The 13,128-nt window shown below is 51.6% G+C and overlaps 2 protein-coding genes across 13 annotated transcripts; both read right to left on the minus strand.

Moving 5' to 3' along the window:
* Window positions 1–3,222: 3,222 nt before the first annotated feature.
* On the minus strand, window positions 3,223–4,802 carry TSTD1 (thiosulfate sulfurtransferase like domain containing 1). 10 transcript variants are annotated; one of them, XM_088835956.1, is made up of 5 exons: window positions 4,348–4,802; window positions 4,142–4,264; window positions 3,856–3,940; window positions 3,512–3,772; window positions 3,223–3,415 (listed from the first exon to the last, which is right to left on the minus strand). In XM_088835956.1, the coding sequence occupies exons 1-5, from the start codon at window positions 4,658–4,660 to the stop codon at window positions 3,364–3,366; spliced, it is 834 nt and encodes a 277-aa protein (XP_088692082.1). In that variant the 5' UTR covers window positions 4,661–4,802; the 3' UTR covers window positions 3,223–3,363. The 10 variants fall into 10 exon arrangements, with proteins under 10 accessions (XP_088692082.1, XP_055258986.2, XP_088692088.1 ...); XM_055403011.2 differs by having other exon boundaries at window positions 4,474–4,786; XM_088835962.1 differs by lacking the exon at window positions 3,856–3,940 and having other exon boundaries at window positions 3,501–3,671; window positions 4,474–4,776.
* Window positions 4,803–4,859: 57 nt separating this feature from the next.
* USF1 (upstream transcription factor 1) lies at window positions 4,860–12,541 on the minus strand. Of its 3 annotated transcripts, none has more exons than XM_055403007.2 (11): window positions 12,340–12,541; window positions 8,829–8,921; window positions 8,128–8,177; window positions 7,850–7,965; window positions 7,398–7,499; window positions 6,965–7,160; window positions 6,627–6,714; window positions 6,434–6,492; window positions 6,196–6,290; window positions 5,819–5,947; window positions 4,861–5,614 (listed from the first exon to the last, which is right to left on the minus strand). In XM_055403007.2, exons 2-11 carry the CDS (start codon window positions 8,834–8,836, stop codon window positions 5,525–5,527), a joined length of 933 nt encoding a protein of 310 aa, XP_055258982.1. In that variant the 5' UTR covers window positions 8,837–8,921; window positions 12,340–12,541; the 3' UTR covers window positions 4,861–5,524. The 3 variants fall into 3 exon arrangements, with proteins under 3 accessions (XP_055258984.1, XP_055258982.1, XP_055258983.1); XM_055403008.2 differs by having other exon boundaries at window positions 12,387–12,534; XM_055403009.2 differs by lacking the exons at window positions 8,829–8,921; window positions 12,340–12,541 and having other exon boundaries at window positions 4,860–5,614; window positions 7,881–7,965; window positions 8,128–8,178.
* Window positions 12,542–13,128: the final 587 nt, after the last annotated feature.

The raw sequence follows: 13,128 nt of genomic DNA on the forward strand, positions 1-13,128 counted from the left end.
CAGTTTAAAAGCCGTCTGGATGAAGATAGCAAGCATCCTGCCAAATACATTCTTCTAATTTTTGTGAAATTCAGAGTGGCACAGAAGAGGCTGGAAGCTTCCCAAACAGGGTAAATGGTGAGTAAAGGCCAGGGTCAGAAGGGAGGAGGATCTACTTAGGCCACTAAAGAAACTAGCCTGATGGGAGCTGGCACTGAAAGATGTGTTTGAAAAGTCAGGGTGATGCCAGATCCAGACTAAAGACTGCTCGGAATGCTAGGTCAAGACACATGCTTGAGCCACTAGGCAACAAGGACCTATTGTAAATGATCAACTCTGACTGATAAGATTAAAATGTTATTTTAAGGTTGTTCAGGCAGCAATGTTTCAGAAAGACTGAAATTAGGAGATTCTGAAAGCTGGGAGTCTAGTAAAGCTCAACAAACACCTACTGAGAACTTGAGTCCCACGCAGTGGAGACAAGGAAACAAAAGCCAGTTCCCACCTCTGAGGAATTCATAATCAATTGAGAGAGAAACAACCAAAGTGTAATGCAATAGATACGACAGCACACTCATCACAAGCTTAGGGTAGGTACAGTATGATGAGGGAGAGGAGCCCGAAGCAGCATGGGGAGAGAAGGCAAGGGGAAGACAGAGCTGGCACACTCCAGCTCTTCGGCCTCACCTGCTGACACAGTCGGCCGCGCGGAAAGGGAAAGAGAACGTTAAAGGGCAAGGCGATAGGCTGGCACAGCCCAACAAGGTTATGGCCCACACAGTTAATGATGGGGAAAGAGGAATGTTCTCTTAACAATGATCAAGCCAGAGGGCATGGTCACTTAGTGGGTCAGCTCAGTTTACTTCCAGGATTCTCCCTAACCCTCATCAGCTGAACTGAAGAAAGCAAGTATTGTAGGTTGGCAAGCCAGGAAGAAGCTAGAAAACTAGGTGACAGAAGATAGAAAATGGTTGCCTAAAAAGAGATTAAGGATGGAACTGACTGGTCCCAGAGAAATTTTGGAGACTTCAGTGTTCTATATCTTGGTTAGGATGCTTGCTTCAAGTAAGTGTATAACTGTCAAAACTCAATGAAGTGAACACTTAAGAACACTGGATTTTAGGGAATCCCGGGGCAATCCAGTGGTTGGAACTCCATGCTTCCACTGCAGAGAGCACAGTTTGGACCCCTAGTTGCGAAGATAAAATCTCACATGCCATGTCAAAAAAAAAAAAAGCATTTTATTCTAAGTAAATTATGCTTCACTAAAAAAGAAATGCTATAATCAAATTATAAAATTTGAGGAGGGATAAAAAGACTAGAACAGTTGAGACTCAATAAGGGAAATTTGGGACTTCCCGGGTAGTCTAGTGGTTGAGAGTCTGCCTGCCAATACAGGGGACACGGGTTTGATCCGGGAAGATCCCAGGCTTCCCAGGTGACACTAGTGGTAAAGAACCCACCTGCCAATGCAGGAGATATAAGAGGCGCAGGGTCTATCCCTGGGTTGGGAAGATCCCTTTGAAGAGGGCACAGCAACCCACCCCAGTATTCTTGCCTGGAGAATCCCCATGGGCAAAAGAGCCTGGTGGGCTACAGCCCATGGGGTCGCAAAGAGTCGGACGTGACTGAGGCGACTTAGCACACATGCACGCTGGGAAGATCCCACATGCCAAAGGGCAACTGAGCCCACATGATGCAACTACCGAAACTCGAGCACTCTAGAGCCGGTGCTCTGCAACAAGAGAAGCCACCAGCAAGAAGAGCCCAAACACCGCGAAAGAGAAAATTAAAGCCCAGGAAAAACTTCCCAACCAGTCTGAGAACCAAAGGAATTTTGGTATTTGAGGAAAGAGTAACTGACATCTATTATTTGCCAGACCCTAGACTAGACTCTTTCACATATTTCAAGTTTATCTCTAAACCCAACAATGCCCAGCTAAATTCAGTATTGTGACTAGTTCAGGGAGAGAATGAAACAGGTTTGTGAAAGGAGGTGGAGAGCTCAGATGAATGGAAGATTTTATACAGAGTGCAGTGTAGACTGTGAGGTAAAAGATGTATAAGGGCTGGGTACAGTCCCAAAAGCAGAAGGGGGAGAGGAAAGGTGAGAGAACAGCAAGGAAAACAGGAAATGCCTCCAAGGAATTTCTCCAGAAACTTGAAAAATCAGAAAACTGGGTCCATCTCTGACTCTACCTTCTCTTCCACAAATTAAGGAGTAAAATTGTTTATAATCAGACTTAACAAGTCAGAACTCAGGGACTTCCTTGGTGATTCAGTGGCTAAGACTCCTGGCTCCCAATGCAGGGGGTCTGGGTTTGATCCTTGGTTAGGGAACTAGATCCCACATGTACCAATTAAGAGTTTGCATGCTTCAATTAAAGATCCTGCGTGCCTCAATGAAGATTCAGTACAGCCAAATAAATTATTTAAAAAAATAAAAAACTCTGACATTGAAATATTTAATAGGTCTGGAAGGATATGCATTAAGCCATGAACCATGACAGAGGGAAATTACATACCTACTGTATAGTGTTGCATTTTGCCTCAGTGAGTATGTGCTGTTTCTGTTTTTCTTTTAAACCAATTCAATTTTGTTAAATCTACCGTGGGATCAAGGAACTGTGCTGGTAAAAATTTGGACCTCTTTCTGGTGGCACAGGAGGAGCTCCTCATACCTGTGATCTATGCTTGGGATTAGAGGTGGCATCCATTCCTTCACCCAACTGCCTGGGAGAATCATTTCATTTCCTCAACCCAGTGACAAAGTCTGAGGGAAGTGAGGTTGGGGCTGGGGACCTGAAGACCTAGAGCAAGGGTACACAAGCTTTCTAGAAAGGACTAGATACTTCAAAGAACATATAGTTTCTGTTGCAACTATTCTCCCATTTTGGCACAGTAGTCACAGACAATGTGTAAACAAATGGTCATGGTAGCAAGACCAAGCGGGGCCATAGTTTACTGACCTCTGGGCTAGTTCTGGCTCCTGACTGCATATTAGAATTACTTGAGGGCCTTGTAAAACCAGGTCCCACAAAATCTGAGATGAGGCCCAAATGTTTTTTTTTAAGCTACCAGGTGATTCTAGATTATAGTCTTTCAGCAAACTTCTGGGTGTTTTGGATTTGGTTGGGGGGGCCGATGAATGCTGGAAGAAGAAGGACCTAGGGCTGAATTGAAGTCTTGGTTATGATTAGATCTGTTTTCAGTCCACCTGACAAATTAAGTGCTTCCAATACTTTGATTAAATGCTCTTTATTTGCTGCCTTTCATGCACAGCAGCTATAAGAAGTTGCTCAACCCAACAGGTCAGCCCCTTCATCACTCTTAGTTAAGGCGGCCCGTGGCAGCGGGGAGGGAGCATTCAGTAAGCCATTCTACCTAACCTTCTTTCTGGAGCCATTCTCTATAGGCCCCTTCATAGTTCCGAGCCCTGTGAAGAAAAATAGGGGTGAGGGAAGGACAGAGCCCAGGAGGCAGTCCCCAGTCACCACCGCCCCCACCACCCCCCCAGTTACCAAGCCCATACCCTTTGTATCCAAGGCTCCGGGCCAACTGCGTGGCCTGCAAGCCCCGCTTGCCCATCTGACAGAAGAAAATGAGATTCTCTTCCAGCTTTGGCTTCTCAGCGGAGTACAAAGCCTTGAAAGCTGCTGGCTCCATCTGCAGGGCGCTTTCCAACTCTGACACTGGGAGGAGGAGTCGAGAGGATACAATGGAAAGCCGGCAGTTGGGCAATCTCAGGTTCAGTGGTTGGGTCTGGAAGGACCGGTCCTGTGGTCGAACAAATCTCCAAGGGGCCCCGAAACAACATATGGTGACAACTCCTCCCACCCCCACCCCCACCCACTTCAAGGACAGGATAAGTCCTACCCGCACAGGAGGTCAGGCAAATCACCTCTGAATGAAAGCCACTTCCCTAGCTTGTGAGGAGGCGCGGGCAAACTCAGGCATCCAGCTTTGGGGAGGTCAAGCGTGTGAATCTGGCCTGCCCCTTCCTCAACCCTTCTTAAGGGAAATTTGGGGGGCGGGAGCCACAGGAATACCCGACCCCTGTAACCAGTGCCTTCCCACATCATCCTAAATGAGGTCCTATTGGCTAAGACCCTCCTAAACTGTCTCCAATCCACCACCAGGGCTTCCCCCCTCAACCCCGTACCCGGGATGTTGAGAGCCCCAGGGATGGTTCCAGCCGCCGCCTCCTCCCGGGATCTCACGTCAAAGAGCCGGGCCCCGCCAGAGGCCAGGAGCGAACGGAGTTCAGGGAGCGAGACCGTAGGCTCTGAGGAAAGGGGAGCCTTGAGGAAAGCAGGACTGCCGCCCGCCCGCCTGCCTCCGGGTCCCCTCACCTGGCGGCGCCCCAACCTGGCGGGGGATGCGTGGGGACCCCTCCGCTACTCCCCTTCGCGTACACCTCCACCGGGGGCGTTCCGAGAGCTCCTAAGGCCACAAGTTGGCCTAGACCGGGTCCCAGGGCTCCCCTGCAGGTACCTCCAGCCATGGTGCGCACCGCAAACGCGAGCTCCAGGAACTTGGCCCCGGCCCGCCCCCTGGCAGCGGGCAGCATCTCCCCGCCCTCCCGGAGCTGCAGCCGCGCTGAGACCGCCCGGAACCGGAAGCAAAGGCATCGCCTCCCGCACAGCCCCCTCGGCACCTGTTCCCGGTGCTCGCAACACATTCGCTAGAGAAATCCTCGCGATTGTGGGCGTGGACGGCCAACGACACATCGGCCTGGCCCAAGTAGTAGGACTCACTGTCTAACTATAGGAGCTCCGATACCCCACCCAACCTTGACCCAACCCTTACTGTTCAAAGCAGTGTGTTCCCTCCCTCCCAGCCTGGAGCCCACAAAGGGAGGAAGACCCACAGACAGTCATGGCTCTGAACATTTTATCTTAAAAAAAAAGAAAAGGGGAAAGAAAAAAAAAAAACCGTCCCCACAATGGGGTAAGGCCCCCACTGGGCCCTGCCTCTTATTCTCCCTGGTGCCAGAGACCTGAATAGGCCTCAGCTGCCTGCTGGCCAATCTCCGCTTCCTGGGGCAGCAGCCACAGCTAAGCCTCCGATCCCCACTTCCTGCTAAAGCCTGTTCCCCAGAGTCCTGAGGAGCACATCTGAGCTCCAGGGAAAGGAAGAAGCAGTGGAAGCGCCAGTCCTGGGCCAAGTCAGAACACTGCTTGTCAGCAGACCCTCTGCTGGTACTTTAAGCAAGCACAGGGCAAGCCCCCCAGTTTAGTGTGTCCAGTGTCCAGCATGGAGACAGCACATGCATTGTGCAAGAGGAGCACAAGGGCCCAGGGGCCGCATGGTAGGGTTGGTTGGACGAGACTGTCGGTGCACACCCACATGTGTGTTTCACACCACTGCAGGCTGCTAGATCACAGGGCCTTAATTCAAAGATACGCCTTCTGAACTCCCCCCAGCCCCATGCCAAATGTGGCCAGTGAAGGAAAGGGGCACGGGGTTATTAGCCTGTGGCTCCTGGGCGATCTGAAGTTCTCAGAAAGGGGCTGTAGAGCTTAGAGCCCCTGAGTCCCCAGAGTTAGTTGCTGTCACTCTTGATGACAACCTCTACTCCGTGGTGCCGCAGCTGAGCTCGTAGCAGCAGATTCTTGTTCTTAAGATCTTCTACCTGGACATGGGAAAGAGCAGTAAGGGAAACAGGTAGAAAAGTTAGCACACCCAAGTCTCTGAACTTACGCAGACACCCACCAGTGACAAGGTAAAGATAAAGCTCTCTCTATGGAAAACAAAATAGGGAGTCCCGAGTTGGGTTGGTGGCTAGGGAGGTCGAGGACAGCTATACTGAGGGGGGTGGGGTGGAGTGGGGTCTAACCTGCTGTCGGAGCACATCATTGTCCAGCTGTAGTTGGTCAAGTCCCTGCAGTTCTTCAGACAACCGGTGGTTACTCTGCCGAAGTTCCTGGATATAATCACAGGCTTTGGATAGAATTCCACCTTTACTCTGTTAAGAAAAAGCCAACACAATAAGGACTAGGATATAAAAATACCTGGCTTGCTTTCCAAAAGCATGTTCACACTCTGGACCTCGTTTTCCCTTAAAGGATGGTGGAATAACATCTCCCAGGGATTCAGGAACCTCAGAGACAGGAAAAAACTACTGCTGTGTGTGCCCACTCTCTACCATTTCTGGAAGCAATACCAGGAGACAGAATTCAGGCATCCTGCCCACTACCAGGGTCTTTCCATGACCTGGCCAGACTTGGTGCTCTCCATGGAGCAGTCTGGGATGATCTTGGACAGCTGTACGATCCAGTTGTTAATCTTGTCTCGGCGGCGGCGCTCCACTGTGGGGCAAGTAGAGGACACAGTGACTCGGGGAGAACTCACCAAAGGCCCCAGGGTAAAAGCACCTAACCTCTCCCTTCAACATCAGAGAGGTCCCGATTCCACCAGACAGCTCCAGGCTTCACATGCGGATCACGCCTACCTTCATTATGCTGAGCCCTGCGTTTCTCATCCCGAGTTGTCCGGGGAGCTTCTGACTTCCTAACAATAGAGCCCAGGGCGGCCAGAGTGAGGCAAGGTCAAAAACTGAGATTGGAGTTTGGGGTGAGGAACCGCACCAAATCTTTGGAAAGAAGACTATTCCCGGTAACTGAGAAGAAATAAGGGTTACTCACGGGGAATAAGGGTGGGTCCTGGGGGCAATAGAGCGCTGGCTTCCTCCCTGCAACACTTCTTGTGGTGACATCATCACAAAGAACTGACCTGTGAAGATGCAGGGGAGGTTCTGTCAGGACACGGGACTAGGACCCTCACCAAGCTCCAAGGACAAGGCCCTGGGATCCTCCTCTAAAACAAGACATACTGCCTCCTGCTGGAAGGGCAGCCCCAGACTCACTGCCTGCCCAGGTCTTAGTGATCACTAAGGCATCATGAGTAAAGGCCCACTGCCCACCAGCCATGTCCCACAGCCTAGCCTAGCCCCTCCAGCCAGCATCCTCACATAATATCTCACCAGTGCCAGGAGGGGTCGCCTGCCCCAGGAGTGCCTCTGAGCCCTGGGTAGTAACAACAGCTGCTGTACTCCCCGATGTGGTACCCCCTGCCCCATCTCCCACTGCAGTGCTGGGGAAGTAAGTATAGTGCGTCTCAGCAGCTGTCCCCTCTGTGTCAACTGCATCATCACTCGTGAACGCACCCTGGATCACAGCCTGGATGGGGAGCAAGAGAACAGAGACAAGTGACAGTCAGCTACTTCCCATGAGCTACTCTGCAGCCCTGTCTCTTGTGAGAAGACAGGGAGAAACATCCAGAGAGGAAGAGTCTAGTGCTTTGGGTCAGGGCAGCCCCAGATGTCTCACTATCCCCAGCCACGCCCATCCTATTGGTTCCCTTCTTCATCTTACTACTCAGAGCTCAAGTCCCCTCTGCAGCCCATGCCCCTGTACCTGGGTCATGGATTGAGTGGCAGGGTAGCCACTGATGGCACCAGTCCCCTCAGTCTGGCCATCCAGCTGCCCTTCAGACACCTGGATCACCCTGTACATCACCTAGATTCAGGGAAGGAAGGAGGAGAGGAAGAGAGAACAAGAGAGTGAGTGCTGGGGACTCCAGAGCCCCTCGCAAAGCTGCTCCTGGATAGGGCCCCCCAGAAAGAATCCTTCAGAGACGTATATTGAGCCATTCCCCCTCCTTTTCCCATACAGTGGTTTCAGCATAGCCCCCGCCCCATACCAGTCTCTGCTGTAAACCTCATATTCCACCCCCAACTCCCACCCTCCAGTTAGTCCACATCCTCACCTCATCCTCCAAACCAGGCCTCCCCATGACAGGTCCAACCACCTCCCTCAATCCCAGCCACCCCAGGTAACATCTGCAGCCACCTGGCCCCCTCCCTTACCTGGCCCCCATTTTCAGTGCGGAAGACGTACTTGACGTTGGGGTCAGGGAAAGTGGCAGCTGACTGGATGCTAGCTATAGCCACACTGGTGGGGTCCTCCCCAGTTGCCACTGCGCCTGAATTAAAAGGAAAAAGTCTATGAGTTACTGCTTTTCTCCCTCTGTTGCACGTGCGTGTCATTTAAAAGGAGAAGGGCACACAGGTGATGGGCCCGTGGGGCGTGGGGCGAGACCACAGTGGGCTGTCGGTCTCCACTCAGTTCTGTTTCTCCAACTCACCTTCCTGAATCTGCACGGTCCCCTCTTCGGTTTCTGCTGTTTTCTGCTGCCTGTTTGTGAAGGGACAAGAGGAAGAATAAGGGAAAAAGTGAATGAAAAGCTCACTGGCCCAGTAACATATGGCTCCCAAACTCATTCCCAACAGATGCTAGGGGAGGTTAGAATAACCAGAGCTGGTATTTACTTGGCACTGAGCCAAGCATTTAACAGGCAATATCTTATTCAGCACTAAGAACAGCAATTATGAGGAGGTAGCACTATTTGCGGGAGAAGGCAATGGCAAGCCACTCCAGTACTCTTGCCTAGAAAATCGCATGGACAGAGGACCCTGGTGGGCTGCAGTCCATGGGGTCGCTACTAGTCGGACACGACTGAGCGACTTCACTTTCACTTTTCACTTTCACACACTGGAGAAGGAAATGGCAACCCACTCCAGTGTTTTTGCCTGGAGAATCCCAGGCTCGGCCTGGTCGGCTGCCGTCTACGGGGTTGCACAGAGTCGGACACGACTGAAGCGACTTAGCAGCAGCAGCAGCAGCACTATTTGCATTTTATAGACAGAAAACCAGATCACATAGCTAGGTGATACAGCTGGGACCTAAACTGAGGTCTGCCTGGCTCCAGAGCCAGTGCTCCTAGCCATTCTCCATTCTCCCAGGCCTCCCATCTCCCATTCCAGGTCCCACCTCTTCTTCACTCACCCCTTCATCTCTCTGTGAGGAGGCACATCCGAGGAACTGGGCCTTCTTTGGAAATCTTCGTATCTCCTGCCTCACAGGCCTGAGTCCTAAGTCCTGGTAGAAATCAGGGAGTCTAGTGAGTCCAGGAAACTGAAAGCTCTCCTATTTCTAGAACCTAGGCTCCATGAAGACACATCCAGGAACATAACCAATCTTCTGCAGGGGACAACCAGCTTTCTCCATTCTGATGCTGAAGGCGGCCTACAGTGACTGAAAAAGCAATTCTACAAATAATGTTCCTCGCCTCTCCAATTCTCACTCCATCTCCTGATGGAGAGGGGATAATTATACTGAAAGACTGAAAAACAACATATTTCTGGATAGATTATTATTAAAGTTATTATGATCTCCCAGGATATCAGGATTAGGAAGGGCCATGTTTAGACCACATCTATCAAAAAGTACAGGACCATAGACCCTGATGCTTATTCCAGTTTCTCAGGCACACATACTGAACACCAAGAAATTCCTGTCCTCAGATCTAGGAAAAGAAAACCTCCAGAACCATAAAGGCCAGACTTGGCCCTTGGACCCCATTCTACTGATCCAGCTGTTGTTTCGGGAAGAGCAGATATATGTCATTCATTATTAAAGCCTTAGTGTATCATCTTCAGTTCAGTTCAGTTCAGTTCAGTCGCTCAGTCGTGTCCGACTCTCCGCGACCCCATGAATCACAGCACGCCAGGCCTCCCTGTCCATCACCAACTCCCGGAGTTCACTCAAACTCATGTCCACAGAATCGGTGATGCCATCCAGCCATCTCATTCTCCGTCGTCCCCTTCTCCTACCGCCCCCAACCTTTCCCAGCATCAGAGTCTTTTCCAGTGAGTCAACTCGTCTCATGAGGTGGCCAAAGTACTGGAGTTTCAGCTTTAGCATCAGTCCCTCCAATGAACATCCAGGATTGATCTCCTTTAGAATGGACTGGTTGGATCTCCTTGCAGTATAAGGGACTCTCAAGAGTCTTCTCCAACACCACAGTTCAAAAGCATCGATTCTTCGGCGATCAGCTTTCTTCACAGTCCAACTCTCACATCCATACATGACCACGGGAAAAACCATTGCCTTGACTAGACGGACCTTGGTCGGCAAAGTAATGTCTCTGCTTTTTAATATACTATCAAGGTTGGTCATAACTTTCCTTCCAAGGAGCAAGCGTCTTTTAATTTCATGGCTGCAATCAGCATCTGCAGTGATTTTGGAGCCCAAAAAAACAAAGTCTGACACTGTTTCCACTGTTTTTCCATCTATTTCCCATGAAGTGATGGGACCAGATGCCATGATCTTTGTTTTCTGAATGTTGAGCTTCAAGCCAACCTTTTCACTCTCCTCTTTCACTTTCATCAAGAGGCTTTTGAGTTCCTCTTCACTTTCTGCCATAAGGGTAGTGTCATCTGCATATCTGAGGTTATTGATATTTCTCCCAGCAATCTTGATTCCAGCTTGTGCTTCTTCCAGCCCAGCGTTCCTCATGATGTACTCTGCATATAAGTTAAATAAGCAAGGTGACAATATACAACCTTGACGTACACCTTTTCCTATTTGGAACCAGTCTGTTGTTCCATGACTGGTTCTAACTGTTGCTTCCTGACCTGCATACAGGTTTCTCAAGAGGCAGGTCAGGTGGTCTGGGATTCCCATCTCTTTCAGAATGTTCCACAGTTTATTGTGATCCACACAGTCAAAGGCTTTGGCATAGTCAATGAAGCAGAAATAGATATTTTTCTGAAACTCTCTTGCTTTCTCCATGATCCAGCGGATGTTGGCAATTTGATCTCTGGTGCCTCTGCCTTTTCTAAAACCTGCTTGAACATCTGGGAGTTCACGGTTTACATACTGCTGAAGCCTGGCTTGGAGAATTTTGAGCATGACTTTACTAGCGTGTGGGATGAGTGCAATTGTGCGGTAGTTTGAGCATTCTTTGGCATTCCCTTTCTTTGGGATTGGAATGAAGACTGACCTCTTCCAGTCCTGTGGCCACTGCTGAGTTTTCCAAATCTGCTGGCATATTGAGTGCAGCACTTTCACAGCATCATCTTTCAAGACTTGAAATAGCTCAACTGGAATTCCATCACCTCCACTAGCTTTGTTCCTAGTGATGCTTTCTAAGGCCCACTTGACTTCACATTCCAAGATGTCTGGCTCTAGGTCAGTGATCACGTTATTGTGACTATCTTGGTCGTGAAGATCTTTTCTGTACAGTTCTTCTGTGTATTCCTGCCACCTCTTCTTAATATCTTCTGCTTCTGTTAGGTCAAGCCCCTACTATTTTATTCACCAAGCCTTCCTGTAGAACAACATAGTTGCTAAAATGTTGCCATGACAACTCCAAATCAACTGAACCCAGCAAGAACCGAGAAAACTCCAGGGTTCGGAAAGAGGAGACAATGGGGGAGGAATCCATCAAGAAGGTGCCTGTCTTAAGACCCTAACCGGGGTAGGGGGTCGTGAGGGGGGTGGGAGCTGGGGGGGGTGGACGGGCAAGGGGTGGGGAAAACGGCTGGAGGGCGGCGGGAGGTGGGCAGGAGAAACAAAGGAAGGCGCCTCCAGAAGGAAACAGCTATACAGTGTAAAGCAATAAAATAATCTCGACAGGGGTAAGGTTTTTGTAAATTCTCTACCCATAAGGTCCCCCAAACCTTTATCTTCGGCGGATGAGTCATGGAAAGCTTGTATCCAAAGTGTTAACCCCAAAAAAGGAAGTGAAAGTGAAACCGTCCAGGGGAAGGAGCGCTGCAAGATCCCAGTCCCTGAGGGGGAAGTAGGACCAGTGTTTCAAGACCACCTACCGCTCCACCCTCCAACCTGCGGAGGAAGTGCCCCTGTGAGACTCGCAGCACTGACAGCAAAAGGAAGCCATCAGAGGGCAGGGTACAGGAGGCGTCCCTATGGCCCGCAGCTGTCAGCCAGGAGCAGCCGCTGAGGACAATCAGCAACGGGGTCAGGCTGCTTATTCAAATCTTAGTTGGACATCCGGAAGCATTTCCTGAGCTTTAGGGGTATGCGACACGGAAAGTGGGCTAGGATGTTGTGGCGTGCACGCTCCGAGAAGGAGGGCCCTGGGAGAGCTAGCTATGTCTGGACACAAAGGGGAAAATCAAGTCCGCAAAGAAGTCAGGCACCTAGACCTCGCCTGAGAACGCGGCGTCTCCCTGCAGGCCCACCAGCCAGCGGGCGCTCAGCAGCTGAGCGCCGGCCGGGCGCGAGCCCAGGGGCCCGCGCGGTGACCCGGCTAGCGCGGCCGGGCGCGCCCCCAGCCCGCGCTGCTCCTCGCGGGTAGGGAAGGACGCCGGGGGCTCAGCGGGCCCCGCGGGCTCCGGCCCAGCGGCCCGCGGCTGGCAGCGCAGGAGGGCGGGGACGTGCGCGCCCGGGGGCGGGGAGTGAGTTCGGCCCACAAAGCGGGCAGGAGATAAAGAACCGGGCACGGCCCCCTCCCTCAAAACAAAGACTTCCGCCCCAGGAGTTCCCGAACCTGAAAGACGGAAACAAAATCAGAGCTGCCGTGCCTCGCCGGCTCACCAGTCCCCAGACTCCCGCCGTGCGCTGCACTCGCCAGCCCGCGCCGCCGCAGCCGCCGGCCTCCCGCGACCGTGCTCCGGCCCTCCGGACTCGGGCGTCTGCGGGGACAGCCGCTCATGCGCACTCCCGGCCCGCCGCCCTGTTGGTGCGGGGCGGAAGCGTGACTCGCCCCCGCCCGGCTGTCTCTGCCTCCGGACCGCCACTTCCGTTCCCGCCCTGTCGCCGAGCTTGGGTGCGCGCTCGTGCAGGGTGGTGCTGGTACTGGGAAGCAACAACCTTCTGGGGTCCTGGCAGAAGGACGCTGAAGTCCAAGTGGCTTTAGGCAAGAACGGGAGAAGGACGATTAACCTGGTGCTGCCATGTTTCTGCTGGCCAGGGCCTTTTTAGTTCCAGGAGAAGTGAGCTTATATCAAAAGAGGGACATCAGATGGAGGCAGAGGCGCCGTCTTTAAAAAGAGCTATTTCGGAGGGCATCTTGGATGAGGCCACCTATTTGAAGTTTCCAGTTGGAGATTTCAGGACATATCTGGGCATACATATGGGCATACATAAATCGGGCTGTGCTCATGTGTGTTAGTGTTAGCCAGGCTTCCCTGGTGGCTCAGTGGTAATGAATCCTCCTGCCGGTGCCGGAGACGTAAGTTCCATCACATGGTTGAGAAGATCCCCTGGAGAAGGAAAGTGTTCTTGCTTGGGACAGAGGAGCCTGGAGGATCGCAAGGGGTTGACAGCACTTAGCGAC

This window comes from Moschus berezovskii, chromosome 4 (assembly GCF_049115385.1).
Source record: "Moschus berezovskii isolate FMDL1 chromosome 4, NW_MosBer_1.0, whole genome shotgun sequence".
NCBI lineage: Eukaryota > Metazoa > Chordata > Mammalia > Artiodactyla > Moschidae > Moschus > Moschus berezovskii.